Raw genomic sequence first — 22,469 nt, forward strand, 5'->3', positions numbered from 1 at the left:
TTGTATATCGTTCCATATTTTTTTTCACTACCTGAAACATTTATTAAATAAAATATAAGTTAATTTTTATTGAGATTATGTGTACATTTTCCAACAGTGTTCAGTGTACGGAACCAACGCTGTGAGTCTGATTGAATGCAATGAAGTTGAACTTATTAAACAGCTGTTAGAAGCAAACGTCAACCCTCACGTCCTGCAAGACACCACCGTCAAAGTGCGACCTGCCATGCTCATGCTGCAGCCTGATAAGGATGATCATCTGAAGGAAATTGATGCCAATAGATTTGAAGACAATGAGGTAGGTTGGAATCTATATTATTATTGTTACTAGCTAAGCTACAACTTTGGAAAAGCAGAATCCTATAAGCCCAAGGGCTCCAGTGAGGAATAAAATAAGGAACCAGCTAGAATAGTATGCCAGAGTTTACCCTCAAGCTAGAGAACTATAATCCAAGATAGCAGAAGACCATGGTATAGAAGCTAGGGCACTACCCAAGACTAGACAACAATGGTTTGATTTTGGAGGACTCCTGAAAAGTACTTGAGGAGAACTAGTAAATGCACTAAATTTTGTGAACATATATTTGTCTTTCCTTTTTACTTTTGTGTACTCAATTTGGGATAATGGTGGAATTTCACTCATATTTGGGAGATGGTTTGGTCTTAGATAATTTATGATAGGAGGATTTAAATGTTTTTTGGTAAGCATTTTCTTGAATACAGTATTCTGTACTTTAAAAATCATCACCACCTCTTACACCTATTGACGCAAAGGTCGTCAATTAGATTTCTCCAGGCGTCTCTATCTTGAGCTTTAAAATCAATACTTCTCCATTCATCATCTCTGACTTCACGCTTCATAGTCCTCAGTCCTTGTAGAACGGGGTCTTCCAACTCTTCTAGTGCCTTGTGGAGCCCAGTTAAATGTTTGATGAACTAATCTCTCTGTATATCTTTTCAGGAACTGCGTTACTCTCTCAGGTCCTTGGAGAAGTATGCTCCCTGGGTACGTCGGATTTTTATTGTCACCAGCGGTCAGATTCCGTACTGGATTAATTTGGATCATCCAAAATTGAAGATAATTGAACATGAAGATATTTTTCTCAACAAAAGTCACCTTCCAACTTACTCATCTCCTGCTATTGAAAGTCATATACACAGGTTAGTACTGTAGTTGCTTGCAATTTAAAGTTTAAAGGTCGCTCATGAATGGCAGAGGCAAGGGATAGTTACAATGCCCTAGAGATTAACCACATATATATACAATTAGTGCCCAAGCCCCCTCCCCATCAACCTAAGACCAGGGAGGGCCAGGCAATGGCTGCTGATGACTGTAGGTAAACCGTATAGGCTCCCTCAAACCCATCCCTAGCTCACAACAATTCTGAGGTTGTAGACTTCATGTGAGCACTTTGAGAATTAAAAGCATAGGTTTCCTTTTCTCAGAGTAAAGCATGTTTTTATTTTATATCATGTTTTTGCATTATCCTGGAATAGATTGTTCATATTTTACATTATTACACTATGCTACATGGAATGTGATATCCATCACGGATTGTGTTGCTCACAACTGAGGTTCCTCATCCCTAAGTCGTAGCCCAAAACTAGATGACCAGACCATTTAAGGTGGTCACTAGAATGTTATGAAGTACATACATACATACATATACCAAGGCACTTCCCCCAATTTTGGGGGGTAGCCGACATCAACAAAGAAACAAAAACAAAAAGGGGACCTCTACTCTCTACGTACCTCCAGCCTAACAAGGGACTCAACCGAGTTCAGCTGGTACTGCTAGGGTGTCACAGCCCACCCTCCCACATTATCCACCACAGATGAAGCTTCATAATGCTGAATCCCCTACTGCTGCTACCTCCGCGGTCATCCAAGGCATCGGAGGCAGCAGCAGGGCCTACCGGAACTGCGTCACAATCGCTCGCCATTCATTCCTATTTCTATATGAAGTACTGTTAATAATTTAGTCAGTTTTGCAACCTACTAAGATAATTTTTTTTGGATAAGGCATAAAAATAAACTATTTTCAGTATAACCCAACTTAGAAAAAAAGTCTTGTGGTAAAACTTAACTTTAGTCGTTTTGATTGATAGAATTATATCTATATGGGTCATGTTTTTTATATACTATACGCTTTATCATACTCCTTTTATGCTATTCATTGCTACTAAAAAGGGGCATTTATACAACTGTTAAATTAAGATTGTTCATTATTTAGAAAAATAGAACTTTCAGTACAATTTAAAACAAAACTTGTTTTCATTTAAGTCCCTTCGTCCTGTTGAGCCTACATTCATTAGCTTCAAATATCTTTGATATTGTAGTCTTCTCTTATCAGTCTTTGGAATGCTAAGAAAGATCAGTGGTCTGGTTAAATTACTGGATAATGCAGTTGTAGTTTTTGTTTTTTGTGTGTTAAAATTTAATGGCTTCTTCCTATTATTGCATTGTTGTTATTGTTGTTATGATGAGCTGAAGATTCTTATAAAGCATTGAAGAATGTTATAAATCTTAGGGCGCCAATAGGGACTGTTGCTCTGTAAGAAAAAAAAAAGTATCCATAACATCCTGTAGGAATATTGGCAGGAAAAAAGTCTTGTCGATAAAATCAAGTGGTAATATTGGTGGGAAAAAAGTCTTGTTGATAAAATCAAGTGGTAATATTGGTGGGAAAAAAGTCTTGTTGATAAAATCAAGTGGTAATATTGGTGGGAAAAAAGTCTTGTCGATAAAATCAAGTGGTAATATTGGTGGGAAAAAAGTCTTGTCGATAAAATCAAGTGGTAATATTGGTGGGAAAAAAGTCTTGTCGATAAAATCAAGTGGTAATATTGGTGGGAAAAAAGTCTTGTCGATAAAATCAAGTGGTAATATTGGTGGGAAAAAAGTCTTGTCGATAAAATCAAGTGGGAATATTGGCGGGAAAAAAGTCTTGTCGATAAAATCAAGTGGTAATATTGGTGGGAAAAAAGTCTTGTCGATAAAATCAAGTGGGAATATTGGCGGGAAAAAAGTCTTGTCGATAAAATCAAGTGGTAATATTGGTGGGAAAAAAGTCTTGTCGATAAAATCAAGTGGGAATATTGGCGGGAAAAAAGTCTTGTCGATAAAATCAAGTGGTAATATTGGTGGGAAAAAAGTCTTGTCGATAAAATCAAGTGGTAATATTGGCGGGAAAAAAGTCTTGTTGATAAAATCAAGTGGTAATATTGGTGGGAAAAAAGTCTTGTTGATAAAATCAAGTGGTAATATTGGTGGGAAAAAAGTCTTGTTGATAAAATCAAGTGGTAATATTGGTGGGAAAAAAGTCTTGTCGATAAAATCAAGTGGTAATATTGGTGGGAAAAAAGTCTTGTTGATAAAATCAAGTGGTAATATTGGTGGGAAAAAAGTCTTGTCGATAAAATCAAGTGGTAGTATTGGCAGGAAAAAAGTCTTGTCGATAAAATCAAGTGGTAATATTGGTAGGAAAAAAGTCTTGTCAGTAACATCAAGTGGGAATATTGGCAGGAAAAAAGTCTTGTCGATAAAATCAAGTGGTAATATTGGTAGGAAAAAAGTCTTGTCAGTAACATCAAGTGGGAATATTGGCAGGAAAAAAGTCTTGTCGATAAAATCAAGTGGTAATATTGGTAGGAAAAAAGTCTTGTCGATAAAATCAAGTGGGAATATTGGCAGGAAAAAAGTCTTGTCGATAAAATCAAGTGGTAATATTGGTAGGAAAAAAGTCTTGTCGATAAAATCAAGTGGGAATATTGGCAGGAAAAAAGTCTTGTCGATAAAATCAAGTGGTAATATTGGTAGGAAAAAAGTCTTGTCGATAAAATCAAGTGGGAATATTGGCAGGAAAAAAGTCTTGTCGATAAAATCAAGTGGTAATATTGGTAGGAAAAAAGTCTTGTCGATAAAATCAAGTGGTAATATTGGTAGGAAAAAAGTCTTGTCGATAAAATCAAGTGGTAATATTGGTAGGAAAAAAGTCTTGTCGATAAAATCAAGTGGGAATATTGGTAGGAAAAAAGTCTTGTCGATAAAATCAAGTGGTAATATTGGTAGGAAAAAAGTCTTGTCGATAAAATCAAGTGGGAATATTGGTAGGAAAAAAGTCTTGTCGATAAAATCAAGTGGGAATATTGGTAGGAAAAAAGTCTTGTCGATAAAATCAAGTGGTAATATTGGTAGGAAAAAAGTCTTGTCGATAAAATCAAGTGGGAATATTGGTAGGAAAAAAGTCTTGTCGATAAAATCAAGTGGTAATATTGGTAGGAAAAAAGTCTTGTCGATAAAATCAAGTGGGAATATTGGTAGGAAAAAAGTCTTGTCGATAAAATCAAGTGGGAATATTGGTAGGAAAAAAGTCTTGTCGATAAAATCAAGTGGTAATATTGGTAGGAAAAAAGTCTTGTCGATAAAATCAAGTGGGAATATTGGTGGGAAAAAAGTCTTGTCGATAAAATCAAGTGGGAATATTGGTAGGAAAAAAGTCTTGTCGATAAAATCAAGTGGGAATATTGGCGGGAAAAAAGTCTTGTCGATAAAATCAAGTGGTAATATTGGTAGGAAAAAAGTCTTGTCGATAAAATCAAGTGGTAATATTGGTAGGAAAAAAGTCTTGTCGATAAAATCAAGTGGGAATATTGGCAGGAAAAAAGTCTTGTCGATAAAATCAAGTGGTAATATTGGTAGGAAAAAAGTCTTGTCAGTAACATCAAGTGGGAATATTGGCAGGAAAAAAGTCTTGTCGATAAAATCAAGTGGTAATATTGGTAGGAAAAAAGTCTTGTCGATAAAATCAAGTGGGAATATTGGCAGGAAAAAAGTCTTGTCGATAAAATCAAGTGGTAATATTGGTAGGAAAAAAGTCTTGTCGATAAAATCAAGTGGTAATATTGGTAGGAAAAAAGTCTTGTCGATAAAATCAAGTGGTAATATTGGTAGGAAAAAAGTCTTGTCGATAAAATCAAGTGGGAATATTGGTAGGAAAAAAGTCTTGTCGATAAAATCAAGTGGGAATATTGGTAGGAAAAAAGTCTTGTCGATAAAATCAAGTGGGAATATTGGTAGGAAAAAAGTCTTGTCGATAAAATCAAGTGGGAATATTGGTAGGAAAAAAGTCTTGTCGATAAAATCAAGTGGGAATATTGGTAGGAAAAAAGTCTTGTCGATAAAATCAAGTGGGAATATTGGTAGGAAAAAAGTCTTGTCGATAAAATCAAGTGGGAATATTGGTAGGAAAAAAGTCTTGTCGATAAAATCAAGTGGGAATATTGGTAGGAAAAAAGTCTTGTCGATAAAATCAAGTGGTAATATTGGTAGGAAAAAAGTCTTGTCGATAAAATCAAGTGGGAATATTGGTAGGAAAAAAGTCTTGTCGATAAAATCAAGTGGGAATATTGGTAGGAAAAAAGTCTTGTCGATAAAATCAAGTGGGAATATTGGTAGGAAAAAAGTCTTGTCGATAAAATCAAGTGGGAATATTGGTAGGAAAAAAGTCTTGTCGATAAAATCAAGTGGGAATATTGGTAGGAAAAAAGTCTTGTCGATAAAATCAAGTGGGAATATTGGTAGGAAAAAAGTCTTGTCGATAAAATCAAGTGGGAATATTGGTAGGAAAAAAGTCTTGTCGATAAAATCAAGTGGGAATATTGGTAGGAAAAAAGTCTTGTCGATAAAATCAAGTGGGAATATTGGTAGGAAAAAAGTCTTGTCGATAAAATCAAGTGGGAATATTGGTAGGAAAAAAGTCTTGTCGATAAAATCAAGTGGTAATATTGGTAGGAAAAAAGTCTTGTCGATAAAATCAAGTGGGAATATTGGTAGGAAAAAAGTCTTGTCGATAAAATCAAGTGGTAATATTGGTAGGAAAAAAGTCTTGTCGATAAAATCAAGTGGTAATATTGGTAGGAAAAAAGTCTTGTCGATAAAATCAAGTGGTAATATTGGTAGGAAAAAAGTCTTGTCGATAAAATCAAGTGGTAATATTGGTAGGAAAAAAGTCTTGTCGATAAAATCAAGTGGTAATATTGGTAGGAAAAAAGTCTTGTCGATAAAATCAAGTGGTAATATTGGTAGGAAAAAAGTCTTGTCGATAAAATCAAGTGGTAATATTGGTAGGAAAAAAGTCTTGTCGATAAAATCAAGTGGTAATATTGGTAGGAAAAAAGTCTTGTCGATAAAATCAAGTGGTAATATTGGTAGGAAAAAAGTCTTGTCGATAAAATCAAGTGGTAATATTGGTAGGAAAAAAGTCTTGTCGATAAAATCAAGTGGTAATATTGGTAGGAAAAAAGTCTTGTCGATAAAATCAAGTGGTAATATTGGTAGGAAAAAAGTCTTGTCGATAAAATCAAGTGGTAATATTGGTAGGAAAAAAGTCTTGTCGATAAAATCAAGTGGTAATATTGGTAGGAAAAAAGTCTTGTCGATAAAATCAAGTGGTAATATTGGTAGGAAAAAAGTCTTGTCGATAAAATCAAGTGGTAATATTGGTAGGAAAAAAGTCTTGTCGATAAAATCAAGTGGTAATATTGGTAGGAAAAAAGTCTTGTCGATAAAATCAAGTGGTAATATTGGTAGGAAAAAAGTCTTGTCGATAAAATCAAGTGGTAATATTGGTAGGAAAAAAGTCTTGTCGATAAAATCAAGTGGTAATATTGGTAGGAAAAAAGTCTTGTCGATAAAATCAAGTGGTAATATTGGTAGGAAAAAAGTCTTGTCGATAAAATCAAGTGGTAATATTGGTAGGAAAAAAGTCTTGTCGATAAAATCAAGTGGTAATATTGGTAGGAAAAAAGTCTTGTCGATAAAATCAAGTGGTAATATTGGTAGGAAAAAAGTCTTGTCGATAAAATCAAGTGGTAATATTGGTAGGAAAAAAGTCTTGTCGATAAAATCAAGTGGTAATATTGGTAGGAAAAAAGTCTTGTCGATAAAATCAAGTGGTAATATTGGTAGGAAAAAAGTCTTGTCGATAAAATCAAGTGGTAATTTTGGTAGGAAAAAAGTCTTGTCGATAAAATCAAGTGGTAATATTGGTAGGAAAAAAGTCTTGTCGATAAAATCAAGTGGTAATATTGGTAGGAAAAAAGTCTTGTCGATAAAATCAAGTGGTAATATTGGTAGGAAAAAAGTCTTGTCGATAAAATCAAGTGGTAATTTTGGTAGGAAAAAAGTCTTGTCGATAAAATCAAGTGGTAATATTGGTAGGAAAAAAGTCTTGTCGATAAAATCAAGTGGTAATTTTGGTAGGAAAAAAGTCTTGTCGATAAAATCAAGTGGTAATATTGGTAGGAAAAAAGTCTTGTCGATAAAATCAAGTGGTAATTTTGGTAGGAAAAAAGTCTTGTCGATAAAATCAAGTGGTAATATTGGTAGGAAAAAAGTCTTGTCGATAAAATCAAGTGGTAATATTGGTAGGAAAAAAGTCTTGTCGATAAAATCAAGTGGTAATATTGGTAGGAAAAAAGTCTTGTCGATAAAATCAAGTGGTAATATTGGTAGGAAAAAAGTCTTGTCGATAAAATCAAGTGGTAATATTGGTAGGAAAAAAGTCTTGTCGATAAAATCAAGTGGTAATATTGGTAGGAAAAAAGTCTTGTCGATAAAATCAAGTGGTAATATTGGTAGGAAAAAAGTCTTGTCGATAAAATCAAGTGGTAATATTGGTAGGAAAAAAGTCTTGTCGATAAAATCAAGTGGTAATATTGGTAGGAAAAAAGTCTTGTCGATAAAATCAAGTGGTAATATTGGTAGGAAAAAAGTCTTGTCGATAAAATCAAGTGGTAATATTGGTAGGAAAAAAGTCTTGTCGATAAAATCAAGTGGTAATATTGGTAGGAAAAAAGTCTTGTCGATAAAATCAAGTGGTAATATTGGTAGGAAAAAAGTCTTGTCGATAAAATCAAGTGGTAATATTGGTAGGAAAAAAGTCTTGTCGATAAAATCAAGTGGTAATATTGGTAGGAAAAAAGTCTTGTCGATAAAATCAAGTGGTAATATTGGTAGGAAAAAAGTCTTGTCGATAAAATCAAGTGGTAATTTTGGTAGGAAAAAAGTCTTGTCGATAAAATCAAGTGGTAATTTTGGTAGGAAAAAAGTCTTGTCGATAAAATCAAGTGGTAATTTTGGTAGGAAAAAAGTCTTGTCGATAAAATCAAGTGGTAATTTTGGTAGGAAAAAAGTCTTGTCGATAAAATCAAGTGGTAATATTGGTAGGAAAAAAGTCTTGTCGATAAAATCAAGTGGTAATATTGGTAGGAAAAAAGTCTTGTCGATAAAATCAAGTGGTAATTTTGGTAGGAAAAAAGTCTTGTCAATAAAATCAAGTGGGAATATTGGTAGGAAAAAAGTCTTGTCAGTAACATCAAGTGGGAATATTGGTAGGAAAAAAGTCTTGTCAGTAACATCAAGTGGGAATATTGGTAGGAAAAAAGTCTTGTCAATAAAATCAAGTGGTAATATTGGTAGGAAAAAAGTCTTGTCAGTAACATCAAGTGGGAATATTGGTAGGAAAAAAGTCTTGTTGATTAAATCAAGTGGGAATATTGGTAGGAAAAAAGTCTTGTCGATAAAATCTAGTGGTAATATTGGTAGGAAAAAAGTCTTGTCGATAAAATCAAGTGGTAATATTGGTAGGAAAAAAGTCTTGTCGATAAAATCAAGTGGTAATATTGGTAGGAAAAAAGTCTTGTCGATAAAATCAAGTGGTAATATTGGTAGGAAAAAAGTCTTGTCAGTAACATCAAGTGGGAATATTGGTAGGAAAAAAGTCTTGTCGATAAAATCAAGTGGTAATATTGGTAGGAAAAAAGTCTTGTCGATAAAATCAAGTGGTAATATTGGTAGGAAAAAAGTCTTGTCGATAAAATCAAGTGGTAATATTGGTAGGAAAAAAGTCTTGTCGATAAAATCAAGTGGTAATATTGGTAGGAAAAAAGGCTTGTCGATAAAATCTAGTGGTAATATTGGTAGGAAAAAAGGCTTGTCGATAAAATCAAGTGGTAATATTGGTAGGAAAAAAGTCTTGTCGATAAAATCAAGTGGTAATATTGGTAGGAAAAAAGTCTTGTCGATAAAATCAAGTGGTAATATTGGTAGGAAAAAAGTCTTGTCGATAAAATAAAGTGGTAGGCTAGTATTGGTAGGAAAAAAGTCTTGTCGATAAAATCAAGTGGTAATATTGGTAGGAAAAAAGTCTTGTCAGTAACATCAAGTGGGAATATTGATAGGAAAAAAGGCTTGTCGATAAAATCAAGTGGTAATATTGGTAGGAAAAAAGTCTTGTCGATAAAATCTAGTGGTAATATTGGTAGGAAAAAAGTCTTGTCGATAAAATCTAGTGGTAATATTGGTAGGAAAAAAGTCTTGTCAGTAACATCAAGTGGGAATATTGATAGGAAAAAAGGCTTGTCGATAAAATCAAGTGGTAATATTGGTAGGAAAAAAGTCTTGTCGATAAAATCAAGTGGTAATATTGGTAGGAAAAAAGTCTTGTCGATAAAATCAAGTGGTAGGCTAGTATTGGTAGGAAAAAAGTCTTGTCGATAAAATCAAGTGGTAATATTGGTAGGAAAAAAAAGTCTTGTCAATAACATCAAGTGGTAATATTGGTAGGAAGAAAGTCTTGTCATTAACATCAACTGGGAATATTGGTAGGAAAAAAAGTCTTGCCTATAACATCAAGTGGTAATATTGGTGTGAAGGGTAATTGGTAGTTTTGTAAATTATGGTTTTTGGTCACATAGAAGCCAATATATATTTTCAATATTGAAAACTGTGTTAGGTATATATGATGGCATCTTTCATTAAGAGTGGTAAATGGTTCCAGGCAGGTTTGGATTTAGCAATCATGAAGTAAATCATGTCTTCTCTTAAAGTTCTTTTCATACTTTAAATACCTTGATAAAATTTTTTATTTCATACAATGACAGATTTGGGTTCTTGGTTACTATATTTTCCGTATTTAGCATTGATTGAAATTAATGATTGTATTTAAACTTATAAGAGTCATATTCAAGGTATAACCCTTTTACCCCCAAAGGACGTACTGGTACGTTTCACAAAAGCCATCCCTTTACCCCCATGGACATACCCGTACGTCCTTGCAAAAAAATGCTACAAAAATTTTTTTTTTCATATTTTTGATAAATTTTTGAAAAAATTCAGGTATTTTCCAAGAGAATGAGACCAACCTGACCTCTCTATGACAAAAATTAAGGTTGTTAGAGCAATTAAAAAAAAATATACTGCAAAATGTGCTGGGAAAAAAATAACCCCCTGGGGGTTAAGGGTGCGAAATTTCCAAATACTGTAGCTTGGGGGTTAAAGGGTTAATTGAAACATATTTTGGTAACATTTAATTGAAATTGACTAAGTTGCCCTGGTGTTACATTTTTATTTAGTAGTAAACTGACCTCTTTGAGGTCCACCACTATTGATGTGCCAGATAATTACTGCTGAATTGTTTATTCAAGATTCTCTCGCTTGCAGGATTCCTGGGTTATCGGAACACTTCCTCTATTTGAATGATGATGTAATGCTGGGCTCAGAAGTTTGGCCAGAAGATTTTTATTCATCAGCAACTGGGTATAAGGTTTGTATAGTCATAAGATGATACAAGTTTGTGTTTTATGTAAAATTTTACGTTCAGCACAGGAAAGAAATTTGAATTCTTAGCTTTTTGTATAAGTTTATTTTATCAAAACTCTATTAGTAATATATTCCCACATTTCATTTATTTACAAAACTAAACCAAAACCATCTTGGCATGTGTGCAACCATTTTGGAGCACCTTATCGGAACTATGATGCAACAACTAAAACATCTTATTAGAATTGTGCTTATAGTGATAAGTTTTATAAGTTTTTTGTACTGCTCCAAGTTGGTTATCCACATATTTCGCTACCATGGCATATCTAGTTTTGAAATTTTGACTGCGCTTTGTGCAACTTTATTTCGTTATAGATGATAAATGTTGCAGTTTTATCCATAATCATTACTTGTTTGTTACATCTCTCAAGTGTTCTAAATTTTCTCTGGCAGGTTCATCTCTCATGGTCTTTGCCTGAATGCTCCTCTGGCTGCCCAGGTTCCTGGCTGAACGACGGTTATTGCGACCGTTCTTGTAACACTTCGGCCTGTGAGTGGGATGGAGGTGACTGTGCTCGTGACAAAGATGAAAGCGGCCTGTTTGATGGAGAGGAAGAATTTGGTCCCGACACGGCACTCGACTTCTGTGCTCCGTCTTGCTCAGATTTGTGGATAGCTGATAAATATTGTGATCATGTAAGTGATGAATGGCAAGAAGTTATGCATTGTTTTTCTTTTGTTATTATTTTAGGTCAGAATCTTTTGTTATTCAATGTCCTCTTAAAAATATTAAAGCAAGAGATTTTGTGTTATGTACATAATTAAGCCATCGTAGGGATGCACTGCCTATTATTTGCCTTAAGTGGTACTGTGTACATATTACTGAAGGTTCTATGTGTCTTTTTTTGTCCTCAGGTGCATTGCTCTCTACCCGTTACTCATTATCAATTCTCATCTCTTTCAAGTACTTTACCCAAATTCTTCAATACTCTTTCCTCCAGTTTTTACATTTCATTTATGAGCAGATCCTTTAGAGCCAGCTCTTTGAGAATAAAGAAATGGTTCAGTGGTGTAGATAATTTCTTTCATCACATACGCACATATACCAAGGCACTTCCCCCAATTTTGGGGGGTAGCCGACATCAAACAAATGAAACAGAAAAGGGGACACTCCTCTCTACGTTCCTCCCAGCCTGACAAGGGACTCAACCGAGTTCGGCCACAGCCCACCCTCCCCCGTTATCCACCACAGATGAAGCTTCATAACACTAAATCCCTTACTGCTGCTACCTCCGCGGTCATCCAAGGCACCGGAGGAAGCAGCTGGGCCTACCGGAACTGTATCACAATCGCTCGCCATTCATTCCTATTTCTAGCACGCTCTCTTGCCTCTCTCACATCTATTCTCCTATCACCCAGAGCTTCCATCGCTCCATCCATCCACCCAAACCTTGGCCTTCCTCTTGTACTTTCCATCAACTCTTACATTCATCACCTTCTTTAGCAGACAGCCATTTTCCATTCTCTCAACATGGCCGACCCACCTCAACACATTCATATCCACTCTAGCTGCTAACTCATTTCTTACACCCGTTCTCACCCTCACTACTTCATTCCTAACCCTATCTACTCAAGATACACCAGCCATACTCATTAGACACTTCATCTCAAACACATTCAATTTCTGTCTCTCCGTCACTTTCATTCCTCACAACTCCGATCTATACATCACAGTTGGTACAATCACTTTCTCATACAGAACTCTCTTTACATTCTTGCCCAACCCTCTATTTATCTTTAATAATCATAGTAAATAATGAGGTACGAGAGGGGATTGCTAAATAATCATGTTCGTACTAACCCAGCTTTAGATTAAAGCAATGTTCTGATATGGTTAGTTATCTATTCTCTGTACTCTATATGGATTATATATATTTTGCAACACTTAATTTAAATGAGTTCTTGAACTCCTGGTATGTTACTCAACTTGTATCAGTATTGGTATCGTACTCAAATTGAATCATTGTCAATTATAATATACAGTACTCCACTTGAATAAATTACATAACTATTCTTGTAAAGAAATTGACTTTACACATTTTATACCTGTTATATTTCTAATATATATGTGTGTTATTTTCAACTTGATCAGTAAGGTGTCTTTTTACAGTCGTGTAATGTTCGAGCTTGTGGATATGACGGAGGAGATTGTGGAATAGATGACATCAAACATTTGTATGAGATACCTGTGCCTAAAGAATCAGAGTCCATTCATATTCTTCCTAAAGGTAAGGTAACCGAAGAGTTTTCGGCGTTAAAACCCAACTCGGCTTGCAATGAAATATTACCTGAAATTTAACCAAAGTTTGGTTGTACCAATTAACCCTTTTACCCCCAAAGGACGTACTGGTACGTTTCAGAAAACCCATCCCTTTACCCCCATGGACGTACCGGTACGTCCTTGCAAAAAAATGCTATAAAATTTTTTTTTTTCATATTTTTTATAATTTTTTGAAAAAAATTCAGGCATTTTCCAAGAGAATGAGACCAACCTGACCACTCTATGACAAAAATTAAGGCTGTTAGAGCAATTTAAAAATAATATACTGCAAAATGTGCTTGAAAAAAAATAACCCCTTGGGGGTTAAGGGTTGGAAATTTCCAAATAGCCTGGGGGTAAAAGGGTTAAAAGGAAAAAACGCTTAGAGGATGAAAGAAAATAGGGATTCCATTATTAACTTAAAAATAATCAGTTAAATAATATGAACATGGAATCCTTTTTAATATTAGGTAGATGCACAATAATGAGGCTCTTTGTTGTCTTGGATCTGAGGATCTGTGGAGCACATGTGGAAGACTGCTTGCTAGCAGACAATATTCTTTTGAATTGGTAATGACGTCTTTAGAATTTGAGAATATTCCTAATCTCAGTTGATAATAAACAATAAGTTCTGTTATCCCAGTAGTGTTTGCCCTTTTTTTATGTTTCCTCTTGTTTGAGCTTTTATAAGAATCTCTGCCTAATTTCAGGAGTTTATACTGCTTGGATGAATGTATCAATATTAGCAAAGGGAGCTAAAGCAATGTCTGGCCAACATACACACCATGAGGGTCTCCGCAGTATAAATGTCAATATGGCCCAGGGTATTTTATTCATACTCTTGAAAAATAACATTACTGCCACTCTGCGTATTGAGCTTGAAGTAGTCGACAAGGTCGGAGACAACCAGGGTGTTAAAGCGAACGTTAGCCGAAAGGTAAGTCTAAAGGATTGTCAGTTGCATCTATAACATGTAATCTGTGACAGGTTAATGATATTTTAAGTATTTTACTTTGGAAGAGATTGCTTAGTGTGAGCAATCAGTTTCTTGTGTGTGCTTACCACCATTTTATTCTCCAAGATTTATGGACAAATCTGAAGTTTCATCTTTGCATGTTGAACCCTTGGTTTATTGATAGTGGATTGTTATGGAGAAATTGGAAGTTTCATACTTGTATGTTGAATCATTGGTTTATTGTTACTATAGTGGATTGTTATGGACAAATTGGAAGTTTCTTCCTTGCATGTTGAACCCTTGGTTTATTGTGAGTGGATTGTTATGGAGAAATTGGAAGTTTCATCCTTGCATGTTGAACCATTGTTTTATTGTTAGTGGATTGTCATGGAGAAATTGGAAGTTTTATCCTTGTATGTTGAAGCATTGGTTTATTGATAGTGGATTGTTATGGACAAATTGGAAGTTTCATCCTTGCATGTTGAACCCTTGGTTTATTAATAGTGGATTGTTATGGACAAATTGGGAGTTTCCTCCTTGCATGTTGAACCCTTGGTATATTGATAGTGGATTGTTATGGACAAATTGGGAGTTTCCTCCTTGCACGTTGAACCCTTGGTTTATTGATAGTGGATTGTTATGGACAAATTGGGAGTTTCATCTTTGCATGTTGAACCCTTGGTTTATTGATAGTGGATTGTTATGGACAAATTGGGAGTTTCCTCCTTGCATGTTGAACCCTTGGTTTATTGATAGTGGATTGTTATGGACAAATTGGGAGTTTCATCTTTGCATGTTGAACCCTTGGTTTATTGATAGTGGATTGTTATGGACAAATTGGAAGTTTCTTCCTTGCATGTTGAACCTTTGGTTTATTATTAGTCAATTGCTTAAGTTATATGAATCCAGTTTTATGCCAATTTTCAAGGCTATTCTGCTTGTAATACACTAATTAGTACAGTATGTCTTCAACCTGTTATTTGAAATTTTTCATTTACAGTTCAACATTACTCTGAAGGCTGACACATCTCCAAGTGAAGAAGTTGTAACAAAGACAGCAAAAGTCGCATCATCAAGCCGTCCTGCTTTTGTAAGAAATTTCCATTTTGATCAGGTTTCTCCTGGGTACCAAGACAAGGATCATCATGATCTGGATGATGTAGAACTGCAGAAGTATTCTCTAGTTAATGTGAACGCCTCTAAACTTCCTCAAGGAGTTGCGGATCAAATTTCGTTTTATGAATTGTTGTATAAAAGTGAAGAGATTACACTGAGTTTGTTAAAGAAGAGGAAGTCATTGCTTATCAAGAACTATATGGAAGACAACCCCAATCAAACATTAGTTTATCATAGTGCTTTAGAGTGGCCTACTGAATTAAAAGAGGCTGTAAAAGGTGTAAAAGAAACTTCTCATGAAAATGTTCTAGGAAAGATTTTACCACACTTGGTTAATAGTAACATTACAAGCAATAATACCAAAAACTTTACGACCAGGGGACTGCTTTGGGACAAGGAAAAAGTAGATAATGCTTTATACAAGAAGTCTGCAATTGGAGAAAAGCTAAATGATATGCATAATGCTGAAGATATTCAGAAAATAAAGAACATAAAGAAGAGGGAATATATAGAAAATGGAAGCTTAGGAGCAAATCTTGGTAATTTCCCATGGGAAAGACAAAAGTTGTTTACCGAGGCCAACGTAAATCCACCGGTTACCACTAGGTCTGGTGACTATCAAGTGTTTCATGGGAGTGGTCGCCGTCTTTTGGACATGTTTGCAGAGTCGCTTCTTCATGTGAATCGCCTGTACAACTCCGAGTTTGGGTACGAAGCACGTAGAGTTCCTGCCCACATGCCCCATCTCATCAACAAGCAAATAATGGAAGATCTGCAGTTGAGGTAAGTTACGTATCTCAACAAATGCAATGATTTGAAAGTCAAAAGTTCAAGACTCATATTTATGGAGAATGTGAGTGTTTGTTTACCAGCCCTCATTCACATTCATATCAGTAAATTATGTTTGTTCCTAAGCGTACATAAACCCTTCGTCTTACAGAGCTTTCTACTCTTCAAGATGAACTAAGAGACTTCTTTGGACTTCTTATGGGTAAACGCACTTCCTTTATCAACATACTTCCCTATCTTGTTTAAGGATTCATCTTCCTTTTGAAGATTGTTGATATCCTTATCTTGACACATAAGGTTGAGTTCAGCTACTTTCAGTTATGGCAATGACCTTTTCTTCTTTGCTTAACTATGGGTTACTACAGCACACTTTTCATTTTCTGGTTTTAAATCATCAGAAGAACCAGGGATATCGCCAATGATTAGGTCAAACAGCGGGGTATCTTAGACATGAATCTATTACTTTAATTATAAAGTACAAAGTTTTTACCTCGATCTCAGCTTTTGGGTAGCAATAAACTGTAGGATTTGCTATTACGATATACACAGTATTGCAGGTAAACTTCTCAACAGGCACCAAGTTCTTCTTCACACGAACAATTGTACATCCGTCATCCCTCACGGCTACTACTTGATATTTTATCACGCTCACCGCTGTTTTTAGTTCACCGCTATCTCTTGAAAATGTACTACTACAGTTCACATTGCGACTGGTAGTAATATCCTTATTGTTTTTTCCTCCTTTTAATGTTGAGTTACATCTTTTGTTTTTCACAGTGTGTCAATACTCATTGTGCCACTTTAGACTTCAATGATGCTTGATACTTGACATCAGTTCTAAAGTCTTTACTAAAAACTTTTGCTTTTGCAAACAGGCTTGGGATTTTTTACTTTTAGACTTCCCTCCCAAGTTGCAATTTATAATTGATACAGATAATGGACTTATTATGAAGTTAATAAAGTTTTTGTTATAAGTTAAAATAAAAAACAAAAAAAACTATTTGATAAGTGCCCACCTTGCAGCCTCTTGTTCTATCTTTTTCACTTTTGTTCAAGGAAATAATGAGGAAACCAGTTAGTTCTTACCAATTGGTCCAGAGCTCTCACATGCTGTCAACTGCTGTTAGCCTCTCTATCTGTATATTAAATATAACAAAGCACGTGTCTCGGAACAAATGCATACCATGATTGTAGGCTTATTATGATTGATGGTTTTGTATGAAAATTTTTTTTTATAATTTTTTTATTTGCTATGAACACCAAAACTAATACTGTACCAGAAGTTTTTATTTCTCAGCTCTGTGCAAATAACGTACCAGATAATTTCCCTGCAACTTTTGTAATTTTCTTACGAATTATGTCGTGATAAACAGACAATACTGTAATACTTCTTAGTAGCCTTTATGCATTATATCTGATTTAAAACCTTTCTAATCCCCAGATTTCAAGAAGAATTCGAATTAACATCTTCACATAAGATCAGACAAGCGAATGACATGCAGTATGCATTTTCTTACTTTTTCTACATGATGAGCAAGAAAAAAATCAGAACTACAGAGGAAATATTCGCATCATTTGACACTGATAGTTCAGGGTTAGTAATTTTGAGTGAATCATGCTTTAATAGTCTGTTTATTGCATAAGGTTTGCTTTTGCTTGCAATATGTACATTTTTAAGTTTTCTTTTTTTTTTTTTTAGATCTTAGTCCCTTGTTTGTGACAGAAGCATCATGTTGGATATGGTAAGGAAAGGTATGAAAAAGGCAATTAAAATGAGGAGATCAGAAAATGGAAAATCAAGAAGTTGAATATTAAGAGAAAGTTTTGGCCAGTATGTTAAAAAAGTTGTCGGATGAAAGTACTAAAGAAAGCAAGTAAAAGGTGTCAGTATTTTGGGATATGACATCAAAAAGGAATAATTATTCAATCAGATTGTTTTCTTGTAATCATTTGTGGAAGCTTCTTATTCTTAACAAAGACCTGGGAATAACTTGATTACCATCGCTATATTTGATCGCTAGGTAATGTCATAAATGATGATTTTTTTAGAAGTAAGGGATTTTGACGAAGGAAAAATCTATTTCTGGGCGAGGGACCTGTGTCGCCCAGTGGAATGCTCCTCTAGCACCATTTCTAAGGCATAGTTATTGCTGAATATACCAGAGAAAAAGAGATGCATAGAATGCTAGGAATAAAGCTAGCTCGCTCACTCTTTGAGTGTCGGTATAGAAAACCGGGGCGTGATTGAACCACGACCATAGATCCCTCACCAATTAGACCTCTCCTTCATCAACATCCCCCCTCTCTACCCCTACATCTCTCCACCCCCCCATCCTCATTCCTCCTCAGCACTTGCGTTGGTCAGACGTGTTTTGTTTTGGTCATGTGCTTTGTGTTTTTTGGAAGATGTCCGACGTTTTAGAGATCCTGCTTCCAAGTTAAGTATTATATTTGTCTATTTCAGGACGCTGTCTGATAGAGAGATCCGAACACTGCTGACTCGTCTCTACGACCTTCCCCTTCACTATTCGACCGTCCAAGCTTTCCATTATTTTGTTAGAAACTGTTCCACAACACACAATTTAAAACCTGTCTCTACTCCAGTTTATGAAAGATACAGCGACTCTGACATCGTGAGTAATATTTTAAGCTTACAAAACATGAAATACAGTAATACTTATCAAGAATTTCTTTTTATTTTGTGAGATTAAGATGTGGCTTCTTTTATTTATATTTGAAATAGTAGTAGTCATTCACATATTAATACCAGTATGTCGATTGAATTAGTTGATAGCATGGTCAGACTATTAAGAACTCAGTGCCCCAGTCTATGCTCTATTCTTCATCTTTCGATTTTAACCAAACCATTTCCTATAATACTTTCACCATCATCCTCATCCTTGCCTCCAAAGCCATAAGAAACATTCTTTTAGAAGCTTTTAATTTATTACGGTTATTTCCATTATGTATGATACATGTTTTGGATTAATTAGCAGTGACTTTTTTGTGAATTTTTATTGTGTAAAATCCAAATTTCTGTACTCTTGATTTCTATAACATACATTTGTAATTCAGTAGTTTGCAAACTGTACCTGTAATGCCCTTTCTCTTCTTTGACAGCCCACTGTGAGTCTGGAGCTTATACTTGTGTGTGAACCTTTGAGGAATCTCCTAAACAAATTAGAAAAGGTCAGCAAATATAGATACACACAACTCTCTGATGATTCTGTCCAGTTCAAGATGATAACCTCAAATGTTTCTGTTGTCGTTCATATGTTGGATGAAGTTCGCAAGCATCCAAAGTAAGTCGAAACAGGATTTTTTTTAAAGAAATATTTTTAACAAAATTCTAAATAGTTTTAGTGATATCTCACAAAGTAATTATACAAGAAGGGGAATTCCCAGTCCCCTCGCCCTGTCTCTTTTCGTCGTCTCTTACGACACGCAGGGTGCTATTCTAAGAGAAGAATCCCCTTTTGTTTTGTTATTTAGTGGATATTATGAAGCTTCATCTGTGGTGGATAATGTGGGAGGTTGGGCTGTGGCACCCTAGCAGTACCAGCTGAACTCGGCTGAGTCCCTGGTTAGGCTGGAGGAACGTAGAGAGTAGAGGTCCCCTTTTTGTTTTGTTTCATTGTTGATGTCGGCTACCGCCCAAAATTGGGGGAAGTGCCTTTGGTATATGTATGTATGTAGTATAGTACTATAGTCTTTAGTTTTGGGGTCTTGATGATTTTCTTGTACAAGTCTACAATTGTATATTCGTAAACTTTGACGTGTTAATATTCTTGTTACAGAAAATTTGTTTGCTTGAATAGCAATCTGGATCCCAAGAGCAAGGACAATGAGCTGATTCATGCCCTCGTCCAGGATACCTACGAGTCGTTGTTCCCCGTGCCTTCTACGTTCGAGTTGCCGTTGAACTACCGTAATCGCTTTTTGTATGTAAAGGAATTGCATTCATGGCGTAGATGGCGGAATTTCATACGGGCCCTCATCTACGCTTGTCTCGCATCCCTTATATTTTTAACCCTCATCAACTTTTTCAGTGCTGAGGTAAGTGCTTATGCTTTTTATAGTTTTGATTTTAGAGAGATTGCCTTTTCTATTATTTTGCAGGAACATGTATAAAAGACATTTTTCGTTGATGCCCGGCAAAAGTTTTCTGTTTTTATTGTTTTTTGTAGTTTAGTTTAGATATTTTCATACCTGTATTGGAAACTATAACGCAATCGGCAACTATATTCGATTTCTCTGTTCTGAAAAGGAATTACAGTACTTTTAAGTATTTTTTGAAGATTGATGCTGTTATGCTCTTGTATATATACATCATGGTTATCTATAGTGTTAAATGAAGACATTACAAATACATATTAGGGTTATCAGTAGTCTTACAAAAACAAGACATTTTAATAAGAATTTTATGCACCGTAACCATAGGAAAGAATTATTTTTTTATGACCTATGAATGAGCATATTATTTTTCTGTCTATTCAAATTATTGTTAATCATTCATTACCTCAACAGCTGGAGAACCTGCGTCGAAGGTGGTGCCGGAGACGGCGAAGACGAGATGGGTTTGCTGGCGTAAGAGTTTAGTAGGTTATTTTAAACAATTTTTGTATGGACAGTTTTATATATACCTTATATATATACACAGGTGTACATTATATTTTTATTGCTTATTGTACAAGTCTTATTTTTCATAGTACAAATACGGATGGTTGTTAGTGTGATTTTTTGCACAGTTTGATGCTTGAAGTGTTCTATATTATGTGATAAGCTTCATAACAAATGAAATCACACTTTCGGTGATATTTTGGTTTCATGTTATCCATCATTCCACCCAGAAACACTTTAGGTTTAGTATTTAATGAAGGAAAAAAAATTGTACGTGCAGTTTTTAAAAGTGTAATCAAACATGCGCTGTATTGTAATTACGCACATTGGGTCTGTGAAGTTAAGTGTAATTTTCTCTGAAAGCGAAAACTTTTTTAGTGAATGCACTACATGCAAGATAAACCAGTGAATTACTTCTGGAAAAGTCCTCGTTAGTGGGCAGTGTTGCCAGGTTTTGTAAATGAGAAAAGGCCAATTTCTAATCAACAGAAGCTTTAAAAAGCCAATCCATTAGTAGAAAAAAAGTCAAATATATAGTATTCGAGACCCGCCTTTTTTCATATTGCTAAAGGCCAATCAATTTTTTTTAGAAGGACAAATTTGAGGTTTTTTGGCCTGAAAAAATGACAGACTGGCAACCCTGTTAGTGGGCGGTTTTGATAAACTACCGAAAATGCTTTTCAGCATACAGGAGGTCCCCAGCTTAAAAACATTCGGAAATACAAACACAATTCCAACTGAAAATAAGGTAAGAGGAAGAAATACGGTAATAAATCAATATATCATTTAATACAGTAAGCAAAATTACATTTATAATAACCTGATATCAATTTCATATTAAACCCAACTATTTCCTGACTTCTGTAGATGGTAATCATAGGCGTGGAATTCAGGTTAGGCCTACCCTGGCCCAAAATTTTAAAAAATTGGACTTGCAAACAATTCGACTTACAACAGCTTCTTGGAACCAATTAAGTTTGTAAGTTCAGGACTCTCTGTACTGTATTACTTGTAATAAGAAACTTACAATATCACAGATGCCTCTGCATAACTTAGGAAAGGTATACAGTACGGGGTTTGGCTTATTGGAGGGAAAAAGTAATGATTTGAAGTGTTAATAATCATTATTTTAAGAAAGTATTTGAAATTATAGTCAATTTTTTTTTGTGTTAATATTATTTATTTTAAGAAAGTATTTGAAACTATAGTCAATTATTTTTAGTGAGGCAGATTTGCACCGACTCGCAGGGGTGCCCTTTTAGCTCGGAAAAGTTTCCTGACTGCTGATTGGTTGGACAAGATAATTCTAACCAATCAGAGAGCAGGAAACTGTTCCGAGCTAAAAGGGCACCCCTGCGAGTTGGTGCAAATCTGCCTAACTAAAAAAAAATGACTACATTTATGCATACAATAACCACTTGGTTATCTTGAGAATTAACCTGGACAATATCATTATACAGATCTTAAATTGAATTAAAGTAAAATATTGAAAAAAAAAATTTTCACAGTCCTGAATTTCATACCTACATTTTTTGAAGTGGAAAATTTTACCCAAGAACATATTGCAAATATATTTGATTTATTATTTATACTGAATTTTTTTTCATGTCTCTTAAGCTTTTTACTAGCTTAATTATTATTTTTACTAAAGTTATTGTTACCAAGCAGTGATTAAATCAGCAGTACTTAAAAAATCTCTATTTTTTGCTGTCTTAGTTTTACAATCTCTTCTTTTATCAAAGAAGTGGCCACCCCTATTGGTAAGACCGCATGTTTTGGCACTTCGTTAAAAAGGACTTTGTTTCAACAGATTTCTCCCAGTTTAAAATATGTCAGTATTCACAATATTTATACATTTACTACTATTTTAATGATATGTAAGGATGGTCTACCCATTTACACCCATTGCAGAGACTTTGATAGTTTTTCATCGATACTTCCTAATAAAGATGCTAGCGATACTCCTGTATCACTGTGACAAATGGAGTTGTTGTTATCATATCTATAATCTATAAGCAGAAGTCATCGTCATACAAAGAGCCTCTTGAAAGAGTAGAGTGTCATAT

The 22,469-nt window shown here is 34.8% G+C and overlaps 1 protein-coding gene across 4 annotated transcripts in view; it reads left to right on the forward strand.

Moving 5' to 3' along the window:
* Nucleotides 1-20,469, forward strand: part of Gnptab (N-acetylglucosamine-1-phosphate transferase subunits alpha and beta) — an 80,761-nt gene extending 60,292 nt beyond the window's left edge. For all 4 annotated transcript variants that reach the window (XM_068372890.1, XM_068372892.1, XM_068372893.1 and 1 more), the window contains exons 7-18: nucleotides 98-298; nucleotides 962-1,161; nucleotides 10,505-10,607; nucleotides 11,057-11,299; nucleotides 12,774-12,891; nucleotides 13,634-13,860; nucleotides 14,879-15,777; nucleotides 17,225-17,377; nucleotides 18,248-18,416; nucleotides 18,904-19,085; nucleotides 19,581-19,839; nucleotides 20,311-20,469. In XM_068372890.1, the coding sequence (XP_068228991.1) occupies nucleotides 98-298; nucleotides 962-1,161; nucleotides 10,505-10,607; nucleotides 11,057-11,299; nucleotides 12,774-12,891; nucleotides 13,634-13,860; nucleotides 14,879-15,777; nucleotides 17,225-17,377; nucleotides 18,248-18,416; nucleotides 18,904-19,085; nucleotides 19,581-19,839; nucleotides 20,311-20,382 (2,826 nt within the window). In that variant the 3' untranslated portion in view covers nucleotides 20,383-20,469. The remainder of the gene's footprint in view (nucleotides 1-97; nucleotides 299-961; nucleotides 1,162-10,504; nucleotides 10,608-11,056; nucleotides 11,300-12,773; nucleotides 12,892-13,633; nucleotides 13,861-14,878; nucleotides 15,778-17,224; nucleotides 17,378-18,247; nucleotides 18,417-18,903; nucleotides 19,086-19,580; nucleotides 19,840-20,310) is intronic.
* Nucleotides 20,470-22,469: the final 2,000 nt, after the last annotated feature.

The sequence above is a fragment of the Palaemon carinicauda genome, chromosome 4, assembly GCF_036898095.1.
Source record: "Palaemon carinicauda isolate YSFRI2023 chromosome 4, ASM3689809v2, whole genome shotgun sequence".
NCBI classification, from domain to species: Eukaryota; Metazoa; Arthropoda; class Malacostraca; order Decapoda; family Palaemonidae; genus Palaemon; species Palaemon carinicauda.